The sequence below is a fragment of the Struthio camelus genome, chromosome 14 (genome assembly GCF_040807025.1).
Source record: "Struthio camelus isolate bStrCam1 chromosome 14, bStrCam1.hap1, whole genome shotgun sequence".
NCBI classification, from domain to species: Eukaryota; Metazoa; Chordata; class Aves; order Struthioniformes; family Struthionidae; genus Struthio; species Struthio camelus.
In genome coordinates this window covers 22,163,585-22,189,825 of record NC_090955.1, presented here as the reverse complement: position 1 = coordinate 22,189,825, position 26,241 = coordinate 22,163,585, and the positions used below count along the sequence as shown (strand labels likewise).

Here is a 26,241-nt window from a genome sequence, read left to right as displayed (position 1 = left end):
TGGAGAAGAGGAGCATATCTGATGTAAAAAGGTAGGAGAAACGTGGCAGAGAGGAATGAGAAAGTTTCCTGGGATGTTGCAATGGGAGGTGAAGAGAGGAGCTGGACTCCAAATGCAAATTTATTAGTAGATTTGTATGTGGATGGGTAGCACAAAATGTTTCCCTTCCTCCTGGCAAATCAGTGGCAATTTTTAACCTTTTGAACGAATCCGTAAAGCCTTTAAGGCTTCATCTAGCAACAGAGTAATCAGATGTAATTTATTATTGGTTGTGATGAGAAGTTACTGGGCTCTGTGGACTTCATTAGTGGTTAGGATTGCTTAGGAACTCTTCTCATGCCATACCTCTGACTATCTAATTGCAGTCTAGAAAGTCAAGAGCAGCCTAACACTTGGTTTTCTGTGGATTTAGGACAACGAGACAGTGCAGTACCACATTGTACTGGGAGAGAAGCTCTTGCCTAGGGACTTGAGAAGTGGAATCCATAAGAACACCATGTTAGGGTTCTCCTACTGGCTAATGTTTTACCAAAACAGCACCCAGGTAAGGAGGGAAAACTGTTCTGCAATTTGAAGATATGGCTGACTTACCACTTTCTAAGGCTGGTGACTGGAGACGCTCATGTGTGTTTTGGACACCTATCAGGTCTCCAGACTGTCGCTGTCTGATGGCAGTCCATGCAAGGGGAATTGATAGGCATCATCTCAGCCTTTTTCTTGTCCTTTGCAGAAGTTCGTCAATAATGTTCCTTTGGACGGAAAATTTTTTGAGACGAAGAATGGCATGTTAATTGGGGTTTCACAGGTCCTCCAGATACAGAAGAATCGTTGCACTGCCAATACCACCACCATGCGAAAGGTAATGATGTTTACCAAGGAGCTGACCACCATCTCACAGGGTTTCTCCAGCTCCCAAACCAGGCAAACTGTTGAATAGCAGATCTACCTTGTCTCTTCCACATGGATGAGACAGTAGCTTAGAGTCTGACCCCCAAATGAGCTGCTGAGCAGCCCTGCCTTGTATGAAATGGGACACCATGGAGCCTTGGCACCTCTTAGCCTCAGATCTATTATTTCTGAATGTAGCAGATCTGCAGCTCTTGGGCTGTACATAGCTCCTACGCAGATCAAGTACAGTTTACTTGCCAGGACTCCATGACAATGCCAGCCATGGGTCAGACTGGTGCAGGGACTCCCAGGTGCTCGGCAGTGGAAGAAGAATCCAGCCCAATTTTTGCATGCTATGATCACAAACACTCCTAGGAAATGCTGTGGTCTGCCTGGGAGTAATGGCCAGAATCCAGCCCCTGCATGTCTTGTGGCTCTTGGCCATTTGACGATTGTAGGGTCAGAATGAGGCAGAACTGTCCTATTACAGATCAGAAAAAAAATACATGCAGCTTTGCATGAAGGATCACCGGGCCTGTGGTTAAGCCCTGCCCTGACTGAGACACTTAGGGAGGTTTAACATGAATCTCTTCTGGTTTGCTTTATGGTACAGTCTCACCACTGGCATGCAGAAATGAGAGCTCCTGTGAAGCCTTTGATAGCAGCCCAGACCTGAGGGACATGCATTCTGATTTTTCCTCTTTTGGTGTTTCCTCTTTTGGTGTTTGGAGATAAATATCTGGGTCTTTGTCTCAGCCAGCAGCCTGTGCAGCAGCATTTGTAATTCAAGATTAGTTTCTTGGTGTGACATGGGTAGAGGGCACACATGTGACTTGTCTGTTCTCTGTGCCCCAGTCAAGATGTGGCAAGTGCGAGAAGGGGATCAAGTGTCCTTCTGGATCAGTTCTTGTGGTGAGTCTCTAATTAATGTGGTGCCTCACATACTGTTCGCAGATAGTGCGAACAGTTGATTTCCCTTTACTGCTCTATAGATGTCATCTTGATACCTGTAAAAACGTGCCCTGTGGCTTGTTCATCATCAACATTTGTAAGAGAAAGCAAAACCAAGGGAAGATGAGGGATGTTTATGCAGGAAAAAGACAAATGTGAACCATGGGGCTCTTTACAGAGCTTACATGCTTTGCCTGAATTTCAGGAGCCCTTTAGAGCATGTAAGTCCATTTAGCCTCTTAGAAAAGCAGCTAGTCCAAGGGGGACCTGCAACTGCTCCTCACAGATACAAAGCAAAGCACCAGAAAGCTCTGGGAGGGGGAGAGAGGCATCAGGAGAGCAGATGTGCCACTGCAGTGGTGTGTGCATCATTGAAGCTGAAGAAGAGGAGGGCAACAGAGACCAAAAAGAACTGACTTTTAGAGCATTTCCATAAAGGGAGAGAGAAGGGTCTCCTAACAGAAGTGGGGGAAGGCAAAAGGTTAACCGTTTCTGGACAGACGTTCGCATACACAGTCAGAGGGGGGCTCTAGGGAGGTTGCCCTCAGCATGGATCGGTCATACGCTTGCTCACCTTATGCCCCAGCGGGCAAAGGCCCCTCACTCCAATGCACTCTCCTCCCAGGAAGCCTTTCCTTCCCAGTCGCCTACTGGGAGACAAGCCTATGGCAGCTCCATTCCCTTACGAAGGAGCCAGACTTCCACAGTCCACATTCAGGGAAAGCGGAGTCAGGGAGCTGGCTATGTGTCGGTGAAAGCTGGCAAGTCTTCCACAGAGCAAGTGGGCACAGCAGATCATGACAGTGCAGTCTGGGCCCAGATTCTGTTCTCTTTGATGTGGGGGACCATTTTGCTGAATTTCTTGGGAAATCAGCCTGCATATTGGGAAAGAGATTTTGATCTCTTACTCTTTCGACATTATTTTTAAGGAAAGCCAGTTTGGGGGGGATGAGTAGTGATTTTCCCAGCCCAGATTGTAGAAGTGTTCCCACAGATGGGTTGGTTGTGCCTGTAGTTTGTTGCTTTGTGAGTGAATGACAAACGTTTCCAGAGAGGAAAACGACTAAGCGTTTCCTCTCTGTGCTGGCCGTGAACTGCGTAGCAGCCACATCTGACTTCTTAGGTGACATTATTTACTCCATGCCAAGAATTTGCCAGTTAGTTTTCTCAGCATTCATACTGAGATGTATAGCATGTATCTGGGGCAGGTTAAAAAAAGAGAGCATGTGAGACAACCTTACACTAAGCCTAGAGATGCCTAATTGCTCTCAGTTCTGGGATACCGAAATGTTTAGGACTGTTCCTGTGGGATAAAAAGCATTATTCCTCTGTTTGGCAAGAACACTGCCATCTGTTATATGCACCATAATGTATGATCTGTTTGTCTAAATACTGTAATATCTTACATATTTATCTATGTTAATTTTATCTGCAGGAACTTCCAGGAAGCAAGAATCTCCCGCACTGTGAATTACGGTCTGGGCATGCAACAACACTTGGCTGCTATTTCACCTGTGCAAAAGTTTCTTTAGTAAGAAAAATATTTGCCTTTCATTCACTTTGACACAGGCAAAGTGTTAGAAACAGAGCCATTGAAATATAGCCTGTGCTGAAGTCCTGGCTGAATTTGTGCCATTGCATAGCTGACACTGTGCTCGTCAGGAAGCTGCTCTCCATCCTGGAGAGAGGGCACTGGAGAAAAAACAAACAGGCGGAAATGTCTGCACAGTGATGAATTGTGGTCTGCTGGACTTTGGACTGGTTTTTGTTGCACAGAGGAAGAGGAGTTGAATGTTTGCTTTTGGTTTCCTAAGGAAATGAGGCATGAATGATGGTATTTTGCTTGTGCATGTGCCTTTGCTAATACCTGTTGACTAATTGGAGACAAAGTAACAGGAGGAGCAGAAGGTCTTGCAGTTATTATGCTCCTACCAGTTTTGTGAAAATGGGCGGCTGGGAGAAAACACTTGAACAGGGAATGCTAAGGGAAAAGCTTGGGTGAATGGGACCCTTTTTAGACATTGAAGCTCTCCCTGGAAAGTTTGGTGAGAATGGAAGAGTGAGGAGAAGGAGAGAGAGGCAGTTGGACATATCGTACACATAGGCAGAGCTTCAGTCAGCACTTGTGCCTCACTGGGCACTACTGAGTCCCTTCACTGACTGATGTTTCTCTTCATCTGCACTGTCCAACTCAATTCCCTGAGCCATTATGGTTGCCTCTCTCTGTGATGGATGCAGAGAGAAATGAGAGCCGTGAACTCAGGCTTCTGAATTGAATCACCTTCTGGTGGAGTCTCTCTCTGCCCAACAGCGTGTCTGACAGATGGGGCATGCTAGGCCCTGAGGAGGACACAGATGGGCTGGATGGGTGCAAGACTGAACATTTGTGTTGCAGGGGAAAGACTTACCAAATGGCCAGCTTCACTCAGCTGGCAGTGTAGACCTTTAAATGAAGCTCTGGGCAGCAAAGAGCCCCATTCTGGGGTGGGGAGGGATGACAGGCAGCGGCCAGTGTTTGTGGACATGCTCCCTGTGGAAGGCAGGCTGCTGTTGCCTCTTGGCAGTGAGGCAAACACAGGTGGGGGATGCTCTCAGAAAGCAGCTCCATCTTCCCAGGTGGAGCAGCACTAGCTAGAATCAGAGTAATGGTCATTTATAATTACTTTTCCCAATCTGTTCTCACTGAAGAGGATGACAGGCCACTCTTTCATGCATTTGCTATATATTTTATACTGAAATCTATCACAGACCTCTGTGAAGGTAGCATTATTTAATCTTAACAAATACAGTGCCTTTTCGTATTGATTTGCCAGTGGTTTTTAGGCACTGCCTCTTGAGTTTCTCCCTGTAGTGACCTCGCTAGACCCCTCTAAAGGTGTTGTTGGGAGTTGGCATAAGCAGACTTTCTGCATGTTGTCATCTTTACAAAATGCAACAGCTTTTTTACGGGTGAATGTATGTGTATGCACTATCATTGTGAGAGGCCATAAGGAAGAAACATACCTGTGCACCTCTGCTCTTTCATGTATTGTCATAACTGATTGCTAGCGCATAGTTAAAGGAGAATAGCTTCCAGAATAAAGCATGTGACCCTGGCAGATGTTGCTTTTGCTGCCTCATCCATGCTGCACAAAACGGCTCACCCTGACCTGTTCTTGTTGGTTCCCTAGAGGTCTGTCTGCTGTCCAGGTTACTACGGACATATGTGCGAGATGTGCCCAGGGAAGCCAGGCCAATGGTGCTCCGGGAACGGGGAATGCCAGGATGGCATTGAGGGCAGCGGAGAGTGTCGATGCCTGGAGGGTTTCCATGGCACTGCCTGTGAAATGTGCGAAGTGGGCCGATACGGAGCTGACTGCAAATCAGGTGACAGCGATGGCTATTGCAGGTTGTGACTACAACCATTCACACAAGGAGTGACTACAATTATTCTCAAGAGGGGTTGTAGGAGGGAAAAAATGGTCCAAGACCTCTCACACATCTGCCTAAAAGCTGGCAGATCACTGAGAGGGGGAAAGCGTGAGCGAGCGCTTGTCGTCAGCCAATAAGTGGCCCCATTTTTCATCTGCAAACCAAGGCATGACTGACTGTGCTATGCCACTCATCCTGCTGCCACCCAAGCTACAGAAAGTAGAGATGGTCTGGTGCTGGGCTCTTTGGCCTGATAGAAAGGGAGCAAGAGCTGATTGATACTCCTGCAGTGTTTTCCTTATGGCAGCTAGATGCATTGGACTGGGAACATGGGAATGCAGCAGCCAGCAAGACAGCAGTTTGTCTCTGCTTTTCAGTCCTGGTTGGCTTGACAGCGATGAGCGTTTATTTTTCTCCTGCAGAATGTGCCTGCGACAATGGTATATGTAACGACGGACTGCAAGGAGATGGGAGCTGCGAGTGTTTCCCAGGGTGGAAGGGCCCTACCTGCCAAGAAAGTATGTGAACCTGAAGGGGCCCGTGGTGTAATATTTCCTTTCTGGTAGAGAGATATGAGTGATTCCCTTTGGTTTCCAGAGCAATTCTGTGGTAACTGAGCCAGGTGACTATGGTTGCATGTGCTCTTGGCCCACGGTAAATTCTTGTGTCCCACAGAAAGCTTATCGGACTGTGGTAGCTCAGTCCTGCACATGAATTGCATTTGTGGTGTGCCTTTCTCAACAACACATGAGCCCTAGCTCTCGAGTTATCTGAGTGAAACTCATGTAGGGAAAGGTATATCACCGGGTCTGTCTCAACGGAGAATCTGAGGCATCTCAAGCCCTGGGAGAGAGGTGGAAGCTCCCAGCCTAACAGGGTCAATTGTGGCCCTTGTTACTTGACCAAGAAGGTGGCAGACCTTAATTTGGAGCCTCTAAAGTGTCCCAATGTGTCTGCTGAGTTCCTTTTTCTGCTCTGTGATTCATTGATTTAGGTGAGCTCAGGTCTGCAGTTCTCACTGAATATCTGTCATTGTGTGCTGAAGTAATATTGCAAAGATGGGTGTTTCTGGGACTTGGCAGAATGGTTACCATTGGGGTGGGGGGAACATAAGCTCCTGCATCCTTTGGGATTGTAAAGGTTTGTACCTAAAGCTTGAGTTTGTAGTGAACTCAGATGTCTTGGGGGCATTTAGAGAGGGAAATTCGGTGAAGCTGTCCTGTCTAGTCTAATTGTAAAACATGAAACAAGTGCATCTTTTTGCTTTGAATGGACAAAGTCAAATGGCCCTCTGGTCATTCTGGATTAATGAGGTTTCAGTCCTTGTTTTGTTCCTGCCAATGTGGAGGCCATGAAGGTAGGATTGGGTAGGATTGAATTGAACCATTAGCCCAGACGGAGAGGGCAGAATTTGGTCTTTTGCACAGCACCAGAACATAAACCCCATAAGGGTTCTCTTGCCACCATACAGGACGTGAGTCAACATAACTGCTAATGGGTCCCATCAGATTAATGATGGGACCCATCACAAGCAGGGCAATGAGGCTATTTTGCAGGGTCCTTTACTCTAGATGGAAGAAATAGATTGAGCAAGTGCTAAACTGAAAATCCCAAGTCACATTTGTGTTTTCTCTTGCAGCAATCGAGATTGACTTATGCAATAACACTTGCCATCAAATGGCCAAGTAAGTACAGCCAAGGGGCTGGGTCATTCTGAGAAAGCAATGTGCATTTGTACTGGTTTTACACCCGGGTGATTTAGTGCTTGGGGATTCATAGAGGACTGAAGTGGGAGAAGGTACCTGCTCATTAAAGGTGCCTAAGTTTTGGTTCCATTGCGGGAACTCTTTTTGGTGCTGAAGCCCCAGGATTCTGTATGTTTGAGCATAAATTCTTTCCGAGCTCCTTCCTCATGTGAGGATGGGAGAAAGCAGGCCAAGCCTGGCCTCATTCATAGAGCAAAGCAAGCAGCTATGGACAAGCTCTCTCTGCCTTGCCTGCCCCGACAAGAAATTATATAGGTTAATGGGCTGAGGTGATTTCCTCTTGCTGCCTTTGCTTTCCATTATCTGCTCTCCTGTTTCTCAGTGCCAGGACCCAGCCATCTGCCCTGTACCATGAAGAAGCACATGGACATGGTGAAGGTGCATTGTGCAGGGTACGAGACACAGCCCAGTGCCTTGACACCAGCTCCTCAGGCAGCTTCTGTGGCAGTTCAACCTGACTTAGGGGAGCCTTCATCAAACCTGTCTGGCCCAGTTTTTAGGCAGTAGGTCTGCGTTGTCATTCAGGCCCCACTAAGCAGAGGGATCTCTTCAGGCATGTCGCAACTTGCGATCCGCCCTGGAGTCCCATGAATGGGCAGAGCTGCTTGGAGCTATTCTGACTTGTTTGGCTCCTTGCTGATGTGAGTGGGGCCAAGTGATGCTGTCCAAATGGTGTGTTACAGATCTGTATGTGATTCTCCAGAGCCACAGGCTCATTTCTGGGGTGCTGCCAGATAGTCACTGGGTATCTCAGAGCTCTCAGCCACCACTCGCACCTGCTTGAGCCCTCCAATGCCTCTCCATGTCCAGGAGGTGCATGGGTAGCTGAGACTGGGAGAAAAAAGCAAACCTAGAAACAAGATGCTCTGCGTCCTATAACCATTACAGGAGCCACTCAGTCTGTTTTTGGCAAACCTCTGGCATACAACCATGGAAAGTCATGTCCTCCTTGAATGCTGCTATTGTGTCCTTAGTTGGGTAGGGCCTTTGAAATGGCAGGACATTTCCTTCGCTGAGCACAGCCCCCTTTTCTGGGTATGTTTGCCAGCATGCCTGTTACACTCCACGTGACGTGTTTGGATCGACTCTTTGGTGCTGTAAAGAAACATTGAGCAACTGCAGACACATTCCTCCTCCTCCAGTCTCTCAGCTCATTGTGGACTTTGAGTGCTGGATTTGTGTAGTGTGCACTTCCCGCTATCAGAGCAAATCAGGAGAAGATACCAGTGATTGTTTTTCCTTTGCTTGTTTCAGCTGCCTGAATGGCTCAGCAGACACCTCACCTACTTGCTCGTGCTCTGCTGGATACACAGGGAATGGGACCCATTGCACAGGTATGCCCAGAAAGTGTGGGCAAGATTCAAGTTTTGCAAAAATATGTCAAGGTTACACAAATGGAAGGTTTTCGTTTGTGAAATGCACGGCATGACGTTGCTAGGAGAGAGATCATTCAAATCCTCTTCCTTCCAGTCATCCTCCATTAAGTCAGCCATGCTTCAGTAGAGAGGCTTTTCAGTCCAGAGCTTTACACAGTATGGCCTTGATGTTGCTACAGCTGTGACAGAGGGAAAAAGAGTACGGAAAATGGAGCAGTGCAGTTCTTACTGTTTGTGGAGAGGAAGGCACATGAATGTGTTGTATTGGTTCTAGTATCAGGGCAATGGCAGCAAATGTGATAATTTTGGCCCTGAATTGGTATAATGTGGATGCTTTAGTTCCCTAAAATTTTCTGCCCCCTCCTATTTGTTGGCCATGCCAAAGTCAGGTAAAAGCAGCACAGCAGTTGCGCCAAAACCAGTTAGGATTTCAGGATACTGCTCTAGAGCTACATACAAACCTAGTCTATGTCAAAAACAACTAACTGAGAAAAACACTCGAAGTAATAATATCCTAACAATCAAACGAAAACTTTGGTAGACATCACAGTCTGTTTTCAGTATTGCCATTATTTGAAAATGAGTAAGGGGAAAAAAGCAAAAACACATTTACATTATGCAGGAAAATATTTTTTTCTGGTCTATTCAATAGTTGTTAGTGAGCAAATACTGTGACGGAAAGACTGTCCAGTTTGGGGGTTATTTAAGCTTATCATGACATTTGGATCGGCCTCTCTCAGATCTGGATGAGGCAACATGCCTTTAAAGGACCTATAGTTTCATTGAGAAGCCAAGGGATTTTAATAAGATGGCATGATTTTTGTTAAGAAGGATTATCATTCTGGTGCTGTTCATATTCCCTAGACGCTCTGAGCTGATTCTACTTCTCTTGTTTCTGGTCACAGAAATAGATCCGTGCACTATTGATCACGGTGGCTGCTCCATACATGCTGTATGTACTAAAGTGTCCCCAGGAGAGAGAACCTGTGTTTGTAAGGAAGGCTATGCTGGAGATGGGACACTCTGCCTGGGTGAGTGCTCAGTGCTTGTTTTGGTGATGCTGCCTAGGCATCATCCAAGCATGAAGGAATGTCAGGCAGGTTAAAGTACTGAATCACTCGCTGTCCTTTCAGTCTGTTCATGCAGTGACTACTTCAAAGTCAGGAATTGTTGATCTTGATTCAACCTTGTTTCTGCTTTTTGTCGAGGTGTGAGCAATATATGTACGTGTGCGTGCGTAACTGTGTATATGTGCTCAGCATTCTCCCCAGGTCGTGATTAGCGAAGTGGTCATCACTGTTCTGGCATAGCTCCACCCAAAGCTGGGAAGAGAGCCCATGCTGCGCTTAGCACCCATCTTGCTAGATGTCCTCAAACCAGTGTACGACGGCACTGCCAAGAACAGCCCTGAGAGGTTTCTTGCCTCTTCATGTCATGGGGAGGCCAAGAGACAGAGGGTGAGCATGGTCTCCCAAGATGGTGCTCTGAGATGAGGATGGAGCTGTGTGGGAGAGTTCAGTCCTCTCATAGCCTTTAAAGCAGGTTCAGGCAGAGGTGGGATTTTCTGCATGTGGATTTATCATGACTCAGAGACTCAGATGTCCTAGGAGTAGAATTTGCAATGGTCCCTCATACCTTCCCTGTCATGAGTCATCAAAGGAACAAGTCACTTTGCCACCAAGATGTTTCCCAGGCTGGGAAGATCCTCCCTGTTGCTTTGCCCATACTTCCTTCGGTCCAGTTCCCAGCTGCCTTGGGCATCTCTCAGTGGTAATGTGGTGTTATTGTTTTGATACAGAACTTGATCCCTGTCTTGAAAGCAACGGGGGGTGCCACACCAATGCTGAGTGCATTAAAACAGGCCTGAAGAAGGTAGGTGCCTGAGAGGGATGTCAGGGCAACATTATTATGGAAGCTGTCAAAGCTGTTTACTTCTCTCAAAGACAGTCCTTTCCATGGCAGCGCTCTGCCTTGGGTTTATTACCTTCTACACAGAAAACTTGCCTGGGAAGGGCACGAAAAGATGGTTGTTTCCACAGAAGTGGATGGCTGCTTTCTGGAGGCTGGAGATAGTCTCAGCTTATTTTTGTTGTTGACACAGGCATCATTATTCATGAAGGAATGGAGTGTGTGGTGAATCCTATCCCACATGCTTTCCATCCAGCTCAGCCATTGCACATTTCCTTTTTTGGGTCCAAGCATTCAAAATGAACATCTATACTCCCTCCAGGTTGCCTGCAACTGTCTTCCGGGTTACAGTGGGGACGGTGTGAGCCGGTGCAATCCCATCAACTTGTGTGAACAGGTTTGTCTGCATTTTGCTATTACTGGGGTGAAAGCCAAAGCCTGGGAGTGTCCTCTTCTCCCAACAGTTAACAGCAAGAATAGAGTTAGCTCGATTTTTTAGAGATGGCTCTCTTGCCTGTTTACAAGGGGCTTCCAGATGTGCTTGATTTCCATTACCTCCTATACTGATCCACCACCTGGCACTAACAGGAGGCTCCCCTCTTGTGGCAGAAGCAGTACAGAACCAGTGACACAGGGCTAGAGGCATGTGGGCTTTTCATATATAACTTATTCCTTTGCATCCATTTTGTGTGGCGTGTGGATGTTTTTCTGCTCAAAAGCTTAAGAGGAATTTGCACTCATGCCAACTCTGCCATGTCAAAAAAAAAATCTCTTTGAATCATGGGTTTTGTCATCCTTGTGGCCTCTAAAGTAAGGAAGTGCCAGTGTCTTGTTTCATGGTAGGATTTCATGCTGGTATGCCCTTGGGGAATTGGGTAATATTTATACTAAGGTGCTATACAGGTGGAAGGAATTGTTTCTTTTTCACTGGGATCAAAGTAGTTAGTAGCTCCTGCACGCAAACCACCAAATTGTTGGTGATGCATCTACAAGCAAGCCTTTTGCTTTTCTTGCTAGAACAATGGAGGCTGCAGTCCCTTTGGCCTCTGCAAGTACACAGGACCTGGTACTCGCAACTGCTCCTGCTCTTGGCACAGTGTTGGAGATGGCTTCACCTGCCATGGCAAAGTGTATCAGGTGAGAAGCGTGCACGGCATCTTTTGTCTTCAAGGCACCCGCCCCATAGCAAACCATTCCCCCCATTCCAAGCCCAAGCTACAGGTAAGCAAACCTGTGGCACCGTGTTGACACACGTGTGTACTGGAGGAGCAAAGAAAGGTACTCTGAAGCAACCTACCCATACATTCTAGGTGTATTTGGGGTGCTGACTGGGGGAGAGAGCTCACAGTATAGTGACCTTGCCCCAAAGGGAGCTATGATGTAACCGCTCTGACAAGCCACTCTGTTGGCAACATTGGTCACTCCTCCAGGGCACTGTTCTGTTAATGTGACAAGCAAATGGAAGTTATTTTTGTCCCCAAGGGAACCCACTTCTCTCAGTATGTGGGATCAAGGCAGGTGTCACTTGCAGCCAGGCTGGGACTTGGGATCCAGTCTGGAGGGCTGCAGTCTCTCTCTGGCTCTGTTGCCAATTCAGTGGGTGTCCTTGGGCAAACTGGTGAGCTGTTGTGGTAAAGGCAAACAAAAAGCTGTCATGCCCATAGCACAGCTGGGATTAAAAGGAGGGACTCAGTTTTGTGTTTCTGCTCTTACTGAAAGTTAGTGTGGTAAGCAGAGATTTTGCCCTGCTGAGCCTATGCCTGCCACTCTGGGATGGTCATCCCAGAACTCATAGTGGTAGCACAGAGAGGGTAAAGCAGGTGTTTTGTGAAGTACTTGAGGTGTCCCTTGAGCACTGAGGCAGTACGACCTCTGAGGCAGCCACTGCAGAAGCAGCCAGCTTTCATTTCTTAGCAATTCCTGCCCTCTCCATCTTGCAGTATCTCCAATGTGAAAGGTCCAGGCAGAGGTCACTGCCTGCTTTGTAACCCGCTTTGTCATCTGTGCTTGCACTGCTGGCAGTTGCAATGGAGGGAGGGAAAGATCGCTATCATGTGTCTGGAGAACCAGAATCTTGCTGGAGTGAGAGAGGGACCTGGCATGGAAAGAGCAGGTCACTGTGCTGAGTGGCTGGGATTTGGTGGATGAGACTCTGCTAACATGAGCTATTTCTCTTTGTTTAAGGAGCTCGCAAGGATTGAAGGTGCCTCCATGTTCTTTAAGATGATACTGGTTGGTGGCAAACAACTTTGTCCTTGTCTGCACATTGTAAATCCCAGATAGTGTTTTCTGCAAAGGGTCTTGCTAACTGGAACCGTGCTTTTTTTTCCATTTCCACAAATGCCCCCCCCTGCTATAGGCGGAAAAGATCAAGGAGCTCAGTGGGGCAGGGCCTTTCACTGTCTTTGTCCCACGGACAGATTTCATAGAAAACACCACAACGGTAAGTGTCCCCTCATTCCAAGCACTGTCAGGTGTTTGGCAAGCTGCACTCAGGGCAATGTGTCCTCTGGGGGCTGCTCAGCCCAGTGAAATGAAGCAAAGGGGCTGCATTGCAGAGCTTTAAGTATATCCCTTTTTTTCCGTCAGTGTAAGAACAGTGGTTTGGATGCCGGCTCACTGCAGAGGCAGTCTGGGCAGATATGGTCCCTGTTGTAAGGAGACCTGTCAGTGGAGGCTCTGGAGCTTCTGACTCACGGTCCTCAGAGGGACTGTGCCAAACTGATGATGCATGGTGATTACAGTTGCCCAAGGTTATTAGGGGCTAGCAGCAGTGAGGCTTCAGGGTATCTGTGATGAAGACTTCTTATGCTGGTCTGTGTCCCCAGGCCCTGCCATCCCACTTCCACTGGTCCCTTCCCTCCAGTCCCAACAAGTGGGATGTTTGGGGCAAGTGGAGACCTAAGGGAGGAGTGATGCTTATCCATGACCCTATAAACCAGACAGGTCCTTGACCAATAGCTTTTGGGTGTCAGTGTAACGGCATCCCTTAATACCATCGCTGGCAAGTCCTGTCATGTGGTTTCACAGCACTAGACGCAGCCTTTTCCGCGTGGGCCACCCATACTGTCAGTAAAGAAACAATTCCTGGCGACGGCACTGCTTTGCCTCGGTCAATGTAATTGTTTGTCCTCCATCAAAGGGTCTGAATTCTGCTCTCTGTCACGTTGGTTGAAATTTCCCAAAGCTCTTAAATGGATTTGTGCATTTGCCATGTTTTCGGGGTATTGGCTTTCCTGCAGAGATAGGTCAGAGGGGACAGGCCAAGCAAAAGGGCTCAGGGCAATCTAGGTCTCCCTCATCAGGGCTGTGCCCTCTCCAGTCCCCTCCCCCTCACCAACCCCTTCCAAGGCAAAGTGCCCTCAGTGTGATCTCAGCATTCCTGATTTCTCTCCATAGTTTGAAGAATGGAAGAGCAGAGGCCTCCTCCAAGAGCTGCTTCGCTACCACATGGTGGGTTGCCAGAAATTGCTGTCCAGCGACCTGGAAGCCCAGGAGTCCCTTACATCTTTATCAGGCCATAAAATAAAGATTGAGGTGAAAGAGGTAGTTCTCTGCCTTAATTTGCTTCCCTGTCCTGCTTAGCAGGACCTCATTTTTGCTGTCACTTGAAGGCCACCACAGCCATGGCAAGTGACTTGCTTCATGGCCTGCAGATGGCTCATAGCATGGTGCCCTGAGCAGGAGTACAGCATTGCATCCCTTTTCTCTCAGAATAGCATCTATCTCAATGAGGAAGCTACAGTGGTTGCTGCTGACCTCATTGGCATGAATGGGGTCATCCATTTCATCAACAAGATCCTCATTCCAAGCGAGCTGGTGGACCATAACATTTCCTCAAAGATCTCACAGGTAAATGTCAAGCAATAACTGTGCGCTAATAACCGCCATGTTGAGGGTAGGACTAAGATCTTTCTCCTCACGCTCCCAACTGCTCTGAAATTGCTGTCACTGATAAACTCTCCCTAAGGTTACTCAGGATGCTCCAGTTTTCATATTCCCATTTGTGTAAGGGGTTGTGTGAGGGCATGGCTCTGGCTTTTGAAAGTGACAGCATTTGCAGCATAGCAATATTTGGGTCGGAAGAAGCCAGAATCCATCATCAGGGAACAGTACTGGCTGTAGGCAAGGGGTCGTATCCAGTGCAAACTTTCTAAGTTTCTAACTTTCTAAAAAGTCTAAAAGTTCCAAAAAAGTCTAAAGAGTTCTAAAAAGTGCTAAAAGTCATCCCAGCTTTCACCGCAGCAGTGTCTAGCCAGAATGAATGCGACAAGTGGTGGCTCCTGAATGTCAGCACTTGCCAGACCAAATCAATCAGCAGGATGATGACAGAGAGAAATTTGTCATCACGTTTAGCTGCTGTGGTTGTTAACTGGCTGTTTTCTTCCCTGCATTCCTGCTCCAGGTCCCAGAGGGGAACCCCCTGCTGCCATGTAGAGACAAGCCCCCTGGGCAGAGTCAGCCAAGGGTGCTGTCAAAAGTCAGTCTGTGTGCATGGCAGGGGAATCTTTACTCATTTCCACATAAAGATTTGAGCTGGTTTGACCTGGTGCCTGCCCATGCATGGAAAGGCAGCTTTTCATTCCCTCTAAGGAGTTAGTTTTGCCACTAACTCAGCAGTCAAAACAGGCTGGCATCAACTACTGAGCTATACTGGACACACTGGGCTTTGTGATGGATCTTCTCAATATACTGCAGAACCACTGCAGTTACCTGTGGGAAGGGACTGTGACTCAAGACAAACTGGCACGGTGGCTTTTCTCCTGAAGCCTCTTAGTGACATTGGTTTGTTGCTTTCTTCCCTCTGCAGCAAAATATCACAGAGGTGGCAGAGGCCTTTGGGTACAACATTTATAGCAAGCTGCTAAAGGTGAGCTGCCTGACTCCTGCCATAGCATGGGGACCTGATGTGTACACAAGCATGTTCAGTTTTGGCTTGTTACTTTTTCTTCTTATCCCCTTGTACCCTGGACAGGACGCAGAGCTGCTGCCTCTGGTTAATGACCCCCTGCATAGACCCTTCACCATGCTGTGGCCCACAGATGCTGCATTTAATGCCCTCTCAGAGAAAAGGCAGCGGTGGCTGTACCGCAGAGAGCATCGGGACGTACTAGCTTCCTACCTCAAAGCGCACATGATCAGGGACACAAAGGTAAATGTGGCAGCAAGCAGGCTCTTGCCGCCTGAGGTCATATGAGGAGCTATTCCATTCCTATGGTTATACCAGAGCGACCTTGCCCAGTATTTTGCCACTGTAGGACATATAGCATGTTAGTTGTCTTGAGAAGACCCAAAGCTGAGCATATGAGGCAACTGCCATTTGGGGACCAAGCGCTGGTGCAGTGTGGGTGATCTCAAACCTTCTTGCATCAGTTGCTTGGGGAAACCACATCACCCACAGGTAGTCAACGTGAGGCTCACAACAACAGGCTTAGCCCTCTTGTCTGTACAGGTGATGAACACGGGAAGGCTCCAGCTGAGCAAAAACAGGGTCTCCCACTGTTCAGGAAGCTGGGCTAACCCAACAGAGTTAGGTCGTTCCACCCATACCAGCTTTACATGTTGCCATATCACACCCCCTCCCACTCCATGTGGCTGCTGATCCCTGTCCTCACAGGACAGCATCTCCTTTTAGAAGTACAAACTGCCAGTTTTGCCTGTCTCTCCCCTCATGTACCTTTTCCTTCTTGCTCTCCCATTCATTTTCCCTCTTAGATTGTTGCTGGTAATGTGCCCCAAGTCGAACGTGTATGGACCATGCATGGCTCTTCTGTTTTGTTCAGCTGCAGCAAAACCCAAATTGTGAGTGATGGTAATGCTGGGCTCTGCTTTCCATTGAGTGAGTGTCCCTGGGAAAGCCATGGGGTGACTGATGCTCTGTGTCAGTTACCAGTGGGAAATGAACATGGAGTCTGGGAGCCTGCCGGCTGAGACACCCTATTCCCCTGGCTACAGGCAGGCTTGTAGACAGGTTCGAGACTGTATGGCCAGCTGGCAAAAAAGGGCAGAGGCCCATGGTACCTGCAGGCCAGGTTGCTAGCCAACCACATGGTGCGATGACTTTTACAGAGCATGCGTTGCACGGGCAGAGGAAATTTCTTAGGAAAGGTGGCCATAGAAGACAGCAATCGGGGAAGGGTGGTTGAGGCAAGAGAAGGTACACGAGAGCACGGAGATTCTTGGGGTGATTGAGAAGTCATGGCAGCCAAAAAGGATAACCTTTGGTTGGTGCAGCCAGGATGTAGGATATGCCAGGATCACAAGTTGCTTTCTTTCTCTTGTAGGGAGAGCTTCTGGTGGGAAATGGTGATGCCGTGATCATCCAGAGGCACATGGAGTTCAACGGGGGCATTGCTTATGGCATCGATAGGCTGTTGGAACCACCAGATCTGGGATCTCGGTGCAATGAGTTCATCTCTGTTGAGTTGCAGGTAAACACTTGTGATGTCGCCAATGAGGACCTGTGCCCTCTGTCAATCCCTGTGCCTGGGAAGGAAGAGGGCTGTGCGCAGGGCTCACTGCTCTTCCTTGGCAAAGCTCCAAGCAGCTGAGAGAAGCAGAAATGGACATTGAGTTGTTTTGGGGTTTCTTTCTTCCCTCCACAGGGATCTTCAGAGACCTGTGGACTTTGTGGTTTCGAGCCACCCTGCCCTGCCGGTTCAGTTCAACGGGTAAAGTTTACAGCTTTGTCAGCCAAGGAAGCCCAGTGTGGGGCCAACAACAATACAAACATCCTCCTCATGTTTAAGCAGCAAAATGAAGGAACATATGCATTTGGCGAGGTCCCTTAGCTTGGTCACATTGTTGGTACCCTGTCAAGAGTTGCGTGGTCTCTTAGGCCAGGAGCTGGGCTGAGCAACATGAGGTCAGGGGCCTCCAAGGTCCTTGCTTGGTCCATCCCTATGGGTGACAGCAGCTGCAAGGGTCCAACTTTGTACCTGCAGCAGCACTGGGGATTCTTCTAGTTGTTCTACAGCAAGAGAGCTCAGCCTGTTGCTTGACTGGGGGTAGCTTATCAAGAGATAGTGAGCAGATAGGGGGCAGTGGTTGCACCTCGCTCTCACTGTAGTAGCACAGCCCACTGTCTTTCACACCCTTCAGGGTCGTCTGGCATATCCTTGAGGTGCAGCCATGGTTTCTTTGTCACTAGCCCCATTGCAGGCTGGAAGCTTTTGTTACTTGTCATAAAATTGAATGAGTGAGACAACAGAAGCCAAGGTGAAGAGTCAGAGACATGGCATCAAGTGACCGATGCGGCAAACTCTGTGTTTTGCCTGTTTCCTCACAGGGGGAAACCAAGAGCTGCTACTATTACGGAAACCAGCTGTTCAGAAACACTTTTCTGTTTCATCGCAACTCTTTATTGCGGCCATCCTGGCCGCCCTCCCCGTGGGACCGCTTCAGAAGGCGCTTCTCTTCCAGGGGACCTCTGAAACAAGGCTGCAAGAGGAGCTGTATTTCCACCCAGTGGGTCCCTCAGTGCTGTGTGAACCACTATGGCCGTGACTGTCGGGGTAAGGAGCCACATGACCCTTTCCCACCCTGGTCCTTTTTCCCATGGGAAGATGGCATTCTTGGTTTAGCACTGATTTCTGACATCCATAAATATGCTTCCTGGGGAAAGGTGGGCACAACCCTTGGAGTCATGGCCTCTCCTGAGACACACTACTATTAGCAAGGAGCCCCAGTCTGTAGCCTGTGCAAAGAACAATCTGCTTGGAGCACGCATGGACGGTATTGTAATGGGGAGTTCCTTTTCCTCTGAGAAACACATGTCCCTGTGGACAGTCATGGGCATAGGCTTGCAAGGAGGTGGCTGTCAGCCATATCCCTCACCCCTAGATGTTTCAGCTACTCAGCCATTCCCAGGCATCTCTCCTCTGTGCTTCATACATGGGCAACTTTCCTACAAGGGTACATATGTCCTTGGATGAGTCTGTAGTCAAGTTAGCGTGAGGCCAGCCAGCACTGACTCAGCATGTTAGAACAGAGGGTCATCCCAGGCTGGAAACTATGCCAAATTTGCCCCTCTCATCCCTGTTCCAAGAGGATAAGGAAGGGGAGCTCCCTGGCTTGGACTCTGAGCTGCACTTGCTTCAAGGACCACCTGGCAGGTGCTGTGGTCTGAGCACCCACTAACAGGCAGCTCTTATGGTGCCTGATGCCCAGGCCTTGAAAGGGGGGGAACGGGCGCTCCTCACCAGCACAGAGTTGCTTTGTCACTAGCCACTGTTATGGTGCCCCATTTGCAGTGTGCCCCGGAGGGCTGGAGGCGCCATGCAGTAACCGTGGTACCTGCGATGACAAAATTGGTGGCTCGGGGAGATGCAACTGCAGCCAGGCTTTCATTGGGACCAGCTGTGAGCTGTGTGCTCCAGGCAGATATGGGCCACACTGCAGAGGTAAGGGGGAAGCCTGTGGAGTGGTATCAGTGCAGAGGGTTTCTAGGGAAGTGGTTGAGGGACACAGTGCTGTTTGGAGAGGTGGGAGGTGTTGGGCTGACCTACTCCATTTTTTCTGGAAAGGTCCTGCGGTGTTCAGCTTACTTTACTGGAATCGGTGCATGTATGCAGCTGTCTCCACAGCATTTGGGTCAGATCGCTCTCAATCTGGGCTCTCTACAGGACAGCCACTCCAGCTGCAATTTCAATAAGGCTGGGTGGTCCATGCTGGGAGCTGTGTGTCTGGCACAGCTATGTTGCCAATGGCCTCACCCCTCTGCTGAGACCCAAGGGTCAGAGACACCTTCTCATTTGTTGCGTACAGTAAAAAAACGCCAATCTGGCAGTAAGCGTTATGGCACACTTTGAGCTGGGGGACAAGTCCACAAGTCATCACGAACCCCTTACTGGAAGAGCTGCCCATCCTGGGATGTGCTCAGTAGGGACCTCTGCCTGTGTGAGGCAAAGGAAAATGGAGTCTTACTCCACCAGAGCTGGACCTTATGAGGTAGGCTCCTGGGCTTGCAGGAACATTTTTGAGGACTTTGTAGTTTCAGGGACTCAGAGTGAGAAAGCATCTCTAGGAGTGGCCAAGGGAGGGAAATGATGGGGGTTTGCGAGTGCAGACTTTTCCTCCTGTGTGAAGATTGCGTGTCGCAGAGACAGGGGCCAGGGCTGGCAGCAGTGGGAAGGGATGCGTGCATAGTCCCATCGCTGCCTTCCACGCCCTGCCCACGCAAGCAGTGTTCCCATCACATGACTGTCCCATGGTCTACACCCTTAAGTGTGGCCTTTCACTGCCACCGAGGCAGATGCTGTAACACTGTTTTTGTCCATGCCTCACAGAATGTAACTGCACTGAAAATGGTGTGTGCAATGGAGGCCTGCATGGCGATGGATCCTGCTTCTGTGCTGAAGGCTGGACTGGAGAACACTGTGAAATCAAACTAGGTGAGAGGTTCCAAACCCCACTGCTGCCTAAAGCCCAACCTCTCGGTTCCTTCTGTGAGGGGCATGCTCATGCCTTGTGCCTGACATGGCCAGGCACCCCAGATAAAAAGCGAGGGCTTCCCTGAGGAACAGTCCCCAAGACCATGGAGAGGAAAGCAGGCACAGTCCTGATGGCATGGTGTTCATGCAGCAGTGATGGGAAGTGTTTCTTTGGGGCTGCTGAGTGGCAACTCCTGCACCAAACAAAATCCCAGCTACTCCACCCACTGTTACCTGGGACTTGATGCCATGTGGCCATTTTCCTAGCAACTCAATTGTTCGGCCAGCCAGTCAGAAGTGTCTCCAAAACTGAGCTCTCAGTTGTTGGGCTCATCCTAGGATCCAGCGATTGTTATCGAACCTCACAACGGTTGGGGCCCTGGGGTCATGAGGAGGTGGATGGAAGTTACATTGGATCATGAATAAATCCCTTGAGCTCAGATGGTGCTCTAAGTAGACATCCTGGGGAGGAAGTTGACGGCAACAGCTGAGGCAAAGGGCTGAGGCATATCTAACTGTGCTCTGGGTTTGGGAGAGGGAGATGAAAGGGCATATGCAGAAAAGCACGGAGGGAAAGAGGGGCGAACATGGGACAGATGGCCTGGGGCAGAAACTGGCAGTGGTGGCCTTTCCCATCTTGCAGCTGTTGGAACGTGTGCTTATGGTTTACTGACTCATGTATGTTCTTTCAGTCACGACGCCCATTTGCTCTCCTCCATGCCATCCCCAAGCCACCTGCCGCTCTGGCAACCTGTGTGAATGCAACCTACACTATGAAGGAGATGGGCGAATGTGCTCAGGTAGTGGGGAGTCACAAGAGTTCGGGGTAGGAGGGCGGAGAGAGAAGGGGAAAGCGGACAGCTCAGCAAGGCTGCAGGTGCCTCAGCCACTTCACGGAGGAGGGCTATATCGGTAGGATGCTTTGCAAGACAGTTGGACCACTAGAGGACCTGGCAAGGCATTTAGGTCGTGCAGCTTTAAATGGCCTCCAGGCATCAGCAGTTGGTTTCCAGGAGCTTGTTCCCTTTTGCAATGAGGGGGAAAGGACTGACAGAGAAGAGGGAGGTGGGAGGACAGCTCCCACCAGTGACCCAGAGTCCCCATGCTGACACTTCTGTCCCTTGCAGTGATTGACATGTGCAGCCCAGACAATGGGGGGTGTGCCAGGCATGCACACTGCATACAGGTTGGCGTCAACATGTCCTGTACCTGTGCTCCTGGATATCAAGGCGACGGCTATGTCTGTGACCCCATAGACAGATGCATGGATGGTAGGAATGGGGACTGCAGTGAGCATGCCAACTGCATCAGCACTGGGCCAGTGAGTACATCCCATACATGCGGGGAGCTCTGCATGCCTGGGAGAACAACATAGGTGGCTGCCATGGGATGTTTCAGGCTGCAGGAGGCCAGCAATGCGATAGCATCCCTTGTTATTTTAGTGCCCACACCTTCTCATCCTCTCAGTTCCCCTGAGCTATTGCTGTCATCCTGCAGGCCCTTACAGCGCTGATGCCCTCAGTCTGCTGCCAGGCTGCAGTGACAGTCTCCTGTTGGTGTTATGCTGGGGCTGTTTCTCCCCACTCCTCTGCCCAAAGGACATAAGCTGTGTCAATTGTGGCCAGCCGCTCCTGGACTTTTTGGGGGCCCTGGGACAGTCTTTCCAGGATGATGCCAGCCATCCTTACAGCAGAACTGGAGCTGCACACTGTAGGCCAGAAGGTGGGACTGGGAACATGCTGCAGTACAAGAAACACAAGCCATGTACCCTGAAGCTCAGCCAACTTTCAAACAGCATGTGACAGATTCAGTGTGACCTTGTTTGGTTCATGTGTGTCTCCAGTTGGCTGTCGGGGTAGGACAGAGGCCATGTGGTCTTTTCTAGCTCTGCCATGGTCCTGGTGGGCTGTGGGTGTGTTCTACAGGCTCATCCCCCGCTTCATACAAATAAGATTCCCTGGCTGTTGTTTGCATGTGTACACTCATGCGAATGTCAACCTTTCTTTGTGTCACAGAATGAGCGGCGCTGCGAGTGCAAACAGGGTTATGTTGGCGATGGGATCCAGTGCCTAGAAGAGGCTGTGCCCCCCACGGATCGGTGCCTGGAAGAGAATGGGCAATGCCATCGGGAGGCGATTTGCACTGACCTGCACTTTCATGGTGAGCATGCTCAACACCATGGTGCTAATGCACATGTTCTTTTGAGAGGCCCCTTATCCTTCACCTTCTGGCCGGGGCATTTTTTGAGAGATCGACAGTTGGCGGGCTGAGGGGCCAGCAACTCATCTCTGTAGCTTGGTTTGGTCTTCACATTCCCCCTTTCCCCCTACATGTCATATGGTGGAGGGTGAGTTGTCCTTGTGTGCTACTGTTTGGCAGGCATAAGGTAGCCTCCAGTGTGATTATATTGTCAGTAAGCACCGACTGCCTCGTGATGCCAGAAGGCAACAAGATCAGAGAAAGCCATGTTGTATCCCACCTCGCACTCCCTCGAGTAATGCCTGTGCTCCCACACCTCCCATGCAGCATGGCAGTGCTGTCTGTGCCTGGACACGGCAGATAGCTTAGCCACACTACTGTTCCAGGGAGCAGGCTGGAAGATTGCTTGCTTACTGTGTAGTACTGATGCTCCTGGCCTTGGTATTTTTGCAGATAAAACTGTGGGCGTATTTCATCTGCAGTCATTCCGAAAAAAGTACGACTTCACTTACGAGCAGGCTCAGAAGGCCTGTGCAGCAGAAGGTGCTTCCCTGGCCACTTTCCGGCAGCTCTCAGCAGCACAACAGGTCAGAGCAGGGATGTAGAGGTCTGACAGGGGCCAGCTCCATAGCTTTGTGGGGTGGGGGGGGGGGGTGGGGGGGGAATGCAATGCTTTGCTCTGAGCCTGGTTGGAGGTAGCTAGCTTGTAATGTGTGGGTGAGCACTCAGCTAGCCAGTCTGGTCCAAGGGGGCTTTCTTAAATGTCTGTGGCAATCTCAGCCTTTATAGCTTCTCAGATATCGCCAAACCATAGGTTTGTTGGTAGGAATCATCCATGTAAACATGCTCTGGGCAGCCCCAAGCCCATACTGATGTGCAAGATTCATCTGGCCCAGGTGTATTTCTCATCTGTGCATTTCACAAGCTTTCTGTTGGCTGCATCTGGGAGCTTTTGGACCAGGACCTTTCTCAGAGTGCAGAACTGCCTTTCAGCATGTATTGCGCTCCTGCTAGGATAGTGGGTTTGGATCTCAGTGGCATAGTCAATCTGTGACCACCTAAACTGTCTGGGTCGGGGGGGGGGTGCTTCCTCAGCCTGCAAAGGAGAAAGTCATGGGAGATGGTATTGGCAGCAGGTACATTCCATTCACCACTCTCCCTTGTGTATGCAGCCAGTTTCATCAGCACAGACGGTGATCAGGTCTGTGGCTTAAACCCAGCCTCAAGAAAGATACCAGGCAACTGTTTCTTTTTGCATTTGTGTCATACAACTAGAAGGGAATCTCCAGAGAAGGTATATGCCGTTCTTTGCAGCACAACATCTGGGCTGAAGGTCTACAGGGCCCTCATCCTTCTACCTGCCTTTCCTAAAGATGAATGTTAACAATAGCCTTAGCTCACCAATGTAATCCCTGAGACTGCTGTTCCTGCCTCCCTCATCATTGTTCCTGTAGCTCCAAGGCAGCTTTCAGTACCTTCAAGGTTTCTCTCGGCCACATTGCCCACGCTTACAGGATGATCAAGATGCCAACGCTGAGGCGGGATGGATGGACAAAGCTGAGCTCATCCTTAGCTTTTGCTCCATTTACACCCATGAAACCAAGAGGGCTGCTGTGTCTCACCAGTTGCATCAGGACAAGACCTCTGGCAATATCCAGCCCTTTAGCTGTCAGGGGAATGTAGCATAAGGCGGCATAGTAGAAGTGTGCATCAGGGCAGAAAATCTGGGCTGGCAGTATTATTTTTAATCTAATGATCTGTTTTCCTCTCCTAGATGGGTTTCCATCTATGCTTGGTGGGTTGGTTGGACAACGGCACAGCTGGATACCCCACAGCCTACCCCAATCCCAGCTGTGGAGCTAATCGAGTAGGCATTGTAGACTATGGCTCCCGAAACAATCTGAGTGAGACTTGGGATGCATTCTGCTATCGGGAGAAAGGTGAGTGGCCGTGAGCCAGCATGTGCAGGTAGTCTCATATTTCAGCAGAGCAGTGATGCGGCTCTCTGGGGCAGCTTGTCCCTTGTGTACATTGCACAGGATCTGGCTACAGGGATTGGTGTCCTGGCAGGCTCAGGGAGAAGCAGGACAGGTCATGGTTATGGTACCACCCTTGGCAGAACACAGAGCCCTATTACCAGGGTGAGGCATTTCCCAGAGACAGTCCTGCCAGGCATAGGAAGCACGTTGGGGCAAGTGGAAGAGAACGGCCCTAAAAGCATGAGGCAAATGACGCGCTGGGCAGGCAGATCCCCTTCTCCTCAGCCCAGTGTTGGGCTAGAATATACCGAGAGGCACCTGGAAGTCAAGGGAGAGGTGGCCAGTGCAGCCACCACAGGCAAGTTAAGTTGCACCTTGGTGTTCCTTTGCAGATGTGATTTGCACCTGTCGTGATGGGTTCGTGGGAGATGGGTACTTATGCAGTGGCAAACTCCTGGATGTGCTTGCGGACCATGCTCGCTTCTCCACCTTCTATTCCGTAAGTGATGCTCCCCTGGTTCTTCAGTATGCCAGCAGCCAAGAACAAGGCAGAAGGAGGGACTGAGCATAACAGCAGGCCGGAGTGTGTGGTTTGGCCTATGTGTTAGGTGGAAAATGAAAATTCAGAGGCATTTTCCTTCCAAGGCTTGGGGATAATTGCTGGGTGGTGAGATAATGGCCTTGAGCTGCCCACGGCATGCTGATGGGTAGGATCTGCCATCTTTTCCAGATGCTGCTTGATTTTGCCAATGACACAGAAGAAGGACTGGCCTTTTTAATGTATTTGTCTGATGACGCCGCGCTCAAAACTCTCTTTGCTCCTTTGAACTCTGGCTTCGCAGACAATGAAGTAAGCAAGCAGGGATGAGTGGCCACTGGAGGGTGCATGGAACAAACTATCAATCAGAGCCCCAGAGTGCAGCAGCAGTTTGTCGAAGCTGGCATTATGATGATACGAAATGGAGCCAGAAGATGATTGAGGAATTTAGCTCAGAAGGGACCTCTGGCGGTCTCTAGCCCCTTCCCCCCCTCCCAACTCAAAGCAGAGCCATTTAGATCAGGTTGCACGGGGCTTTGTCCAGTTGAGTTTTGAGTATTTTTAAGGATTGTCATCTTCCTCTTCTCTAGGTAGTGCTTTTTTTCCCCCCCATGTTGCCCATGAACTGAGCTGTGTTGTGACCTTGGAGAGTGGCTGGGCTTAGGCCACATGGGGGATGCACAGAGAAGGAACAGAGGGGAAAGGATAAGTTGTCTCAGCCATCTCCCATCGTTGTTGCTTTTTCAGACACTGACAGGAGAAGAACTGAAGCTCCATGTGTCGTCCAGCGATGTCATGCTATTCAGCTTCAATCTCACTACAGGCACCATCATCCCTTCCCAGTCAGGATACAGTCTCCATGTCTCAGACCTCTTTGTGGGGAATGGCACAGAGCACTCAGTAAGTTTGACTTCTGAAGAGGTTTTAAAAAAAAAAAAAAAAATGCATTTTTCACCATGTCTCTTTTGAGACAAGTTGTAAAGGGGAGGTTTTTCCTGGTTGGGTGAAATCCTGTCGTGTGCTGTAGGATGCCAAGGGGATCAATGACACGATGGTTGTGGAGTGGGACATCATAGCTTTCAACGGTATCATTCATGCAATTGCAGAACCACTGAGGATCCCACCGCCACTAGTGCATCTCAGTCAGGTGGGTATCTGACAGCGTGGATGGGGAAAGATTGTCTTATTTCAGTGGAGTCAGGCCTGGGAACAGAGGAGAAATGAGGAGATAATGTGGTCTCAAGAACTGGGTTTGTAGCATCTATTCGCCTGGCATGCGCCATTATTTTGGCCAGGTTGCCCAAGGTCATGCTGTGGAGCCCTCAACAGGGTGGTTGTGCTAGGAGACCAGCCACTAGTGAGCCCAGTGATCAGGCAGGGGAGTGTCCTAACTGGGCCACTGTGTCTTTTCGTAGGTGAACAGCATAGCCCAGTCTTCAGGCTCCGTGGCCACAGGCACATTGTTAGCGCTGTGCTTTGCTCTGGCGCTGGCTGCTGGGGCTGGTGTTGCCTATTACTGCATCAAAAGGCGACGTCGGGATGAGCAGTTTGGGTATGTTCAGGTAAGTGCAGACCGACAGCCGGGCAGTGGGTCATGGGGAAGGGCACTATCACGTCTGGAGCGAGGGCAGTAAGGGAATTTAGGCAGGTGCAAGTCTTGGGAAGAGAGTGTCGGTGTACCTGGAGGTTTTTTTTTTTTTTTTTAGTAGAGGTGGCTTGTCTGCATGGTCCTGTGCAGCTGCAGGTAGGATATAAGGCAAGTATTGGCTGTGCAGTAGTGCGTGCACCGTTATT

General features: G+C 49.5%; 1 protein-coding gene across 2 annotated transcripts in view; it reads left to right on the top strand.

Annotated features, from left to right (window-relative positions):
- STAB1 (stabilin 1) overlaps window positions 1-26,241 on the top strand; it is a 68,008-nt gene that overhangs the window by 39,717 nt on the left and 2,050 nt on the right. For both annotated transcript variants that reach the window (XM_068907507.1, XM_068907509.1), the window contains exons 35-68: window positions 413-544; window positions 731-859; window positions 1,744-1,800; window positions 3,275-3,370; window positions 5,010-5,205; window positions 5,673-5,768; window positions 6,890-6,935; window positions 8,271-8,350; window positions 9,298-9,423; window positions 10,191-10,264; window positions 10,623-10,697; window positions 11,318-11,437; window positions 12,485-12,532; window positions 12,660-12,743; window positions 13,700-13,846; window positions 14,015-14,152; window positions 15,111-15,170; window positions 15,276-15,452; window positions 16,016-16,102; window positions 16,585-16,731; window positions 16,906-16,971; window positions 17,589-17,814; window positions 18,553-18,702; window positions 19,588-19,692; window positions 20,424-20,531; window positions 20,859-21,052; window positions 21,747-21,891; window positions 22,384-22,517; window positions 23,705-23,870; window positions 24,302-24,408; window positions 24,640-24,759; window positions 25,195-25,347; window positions 25,475-25,594; window positions 25,863-26,009. In XM_068907507.1, the coding sequence (XP_068763608.1) occupies window positions 413-544; window positions 731-859; window positions 1,744-1,800; window positions 3,275-3,370; window positions 5,010-5,205; window positions 5,673-5,768; window positions 6,890-6,935; window positions 8,271-8,350; window positions 9,298-9,423; window positions 10,191-10,264; window positions 10,623-10,697; window positions 11,318-11,437; window positions 12,485-12,532; window positions 12,660-12,743; window positions 13,700-13,846; window positions 14,015-14,152; window positions 15,111-15,170; window positions 15,276-15,452; window positions 16,016-16,102; window positions 16,585-16,731; window positions 16,906-16,971; window positions 17,589-17,814; window positions 18,553-18,702; window positions 19,588-19,692; window positions 20,424-20,531; window positions 20,859-21,052; window positions 21,747-21,891; window positions 22,384-22,517; window positions 23,705-23,870; window positions 24,302-24,408; window positions 24,640-24,759; window positions 25,195-25,347; window positions 25,475-25,594; window positions 25,863-26,009 (4,056 nt within the window). The remainder of the gene's footprint in view (window positions 1-412; window positions 545-730; window positions 860-1,743; window positions 1,801-3,274; window positions 3,371-5,009; window positions 5,206-5,672; window positions 5,769-6,889; window positions 6,936-8,270; window positions 8,351-9,297; window positions 9,424-10,190; window positions 10,265-10,622; window positions 10,698-11,317; window positions 11,438-12,484; window positions 12,533-12,659; window positions 12,744-13,699; window positions 13,847-14,014; window positions 14,153-15,110; window positions 15,171-15,275; window positions 15,453-16,015; window positions 16,103-16,584; window positions 16,732-16,905; window positions 16,972-17,588; window positions 17,815-18,552; window positions 18,703-19,587; window positions 19,693-20,423; window positions 20,532-20,858; window positions 21,053-21,746; window positions 21,892-22,383; window positions 22,518-23,704; window positions 23,871-24,301; window positions 24,409-24,639; window positions 24,760-25,194; window positions 25,348-25,474; window positions 25,595-25,862; window positions 26,010-26,241) is intronic.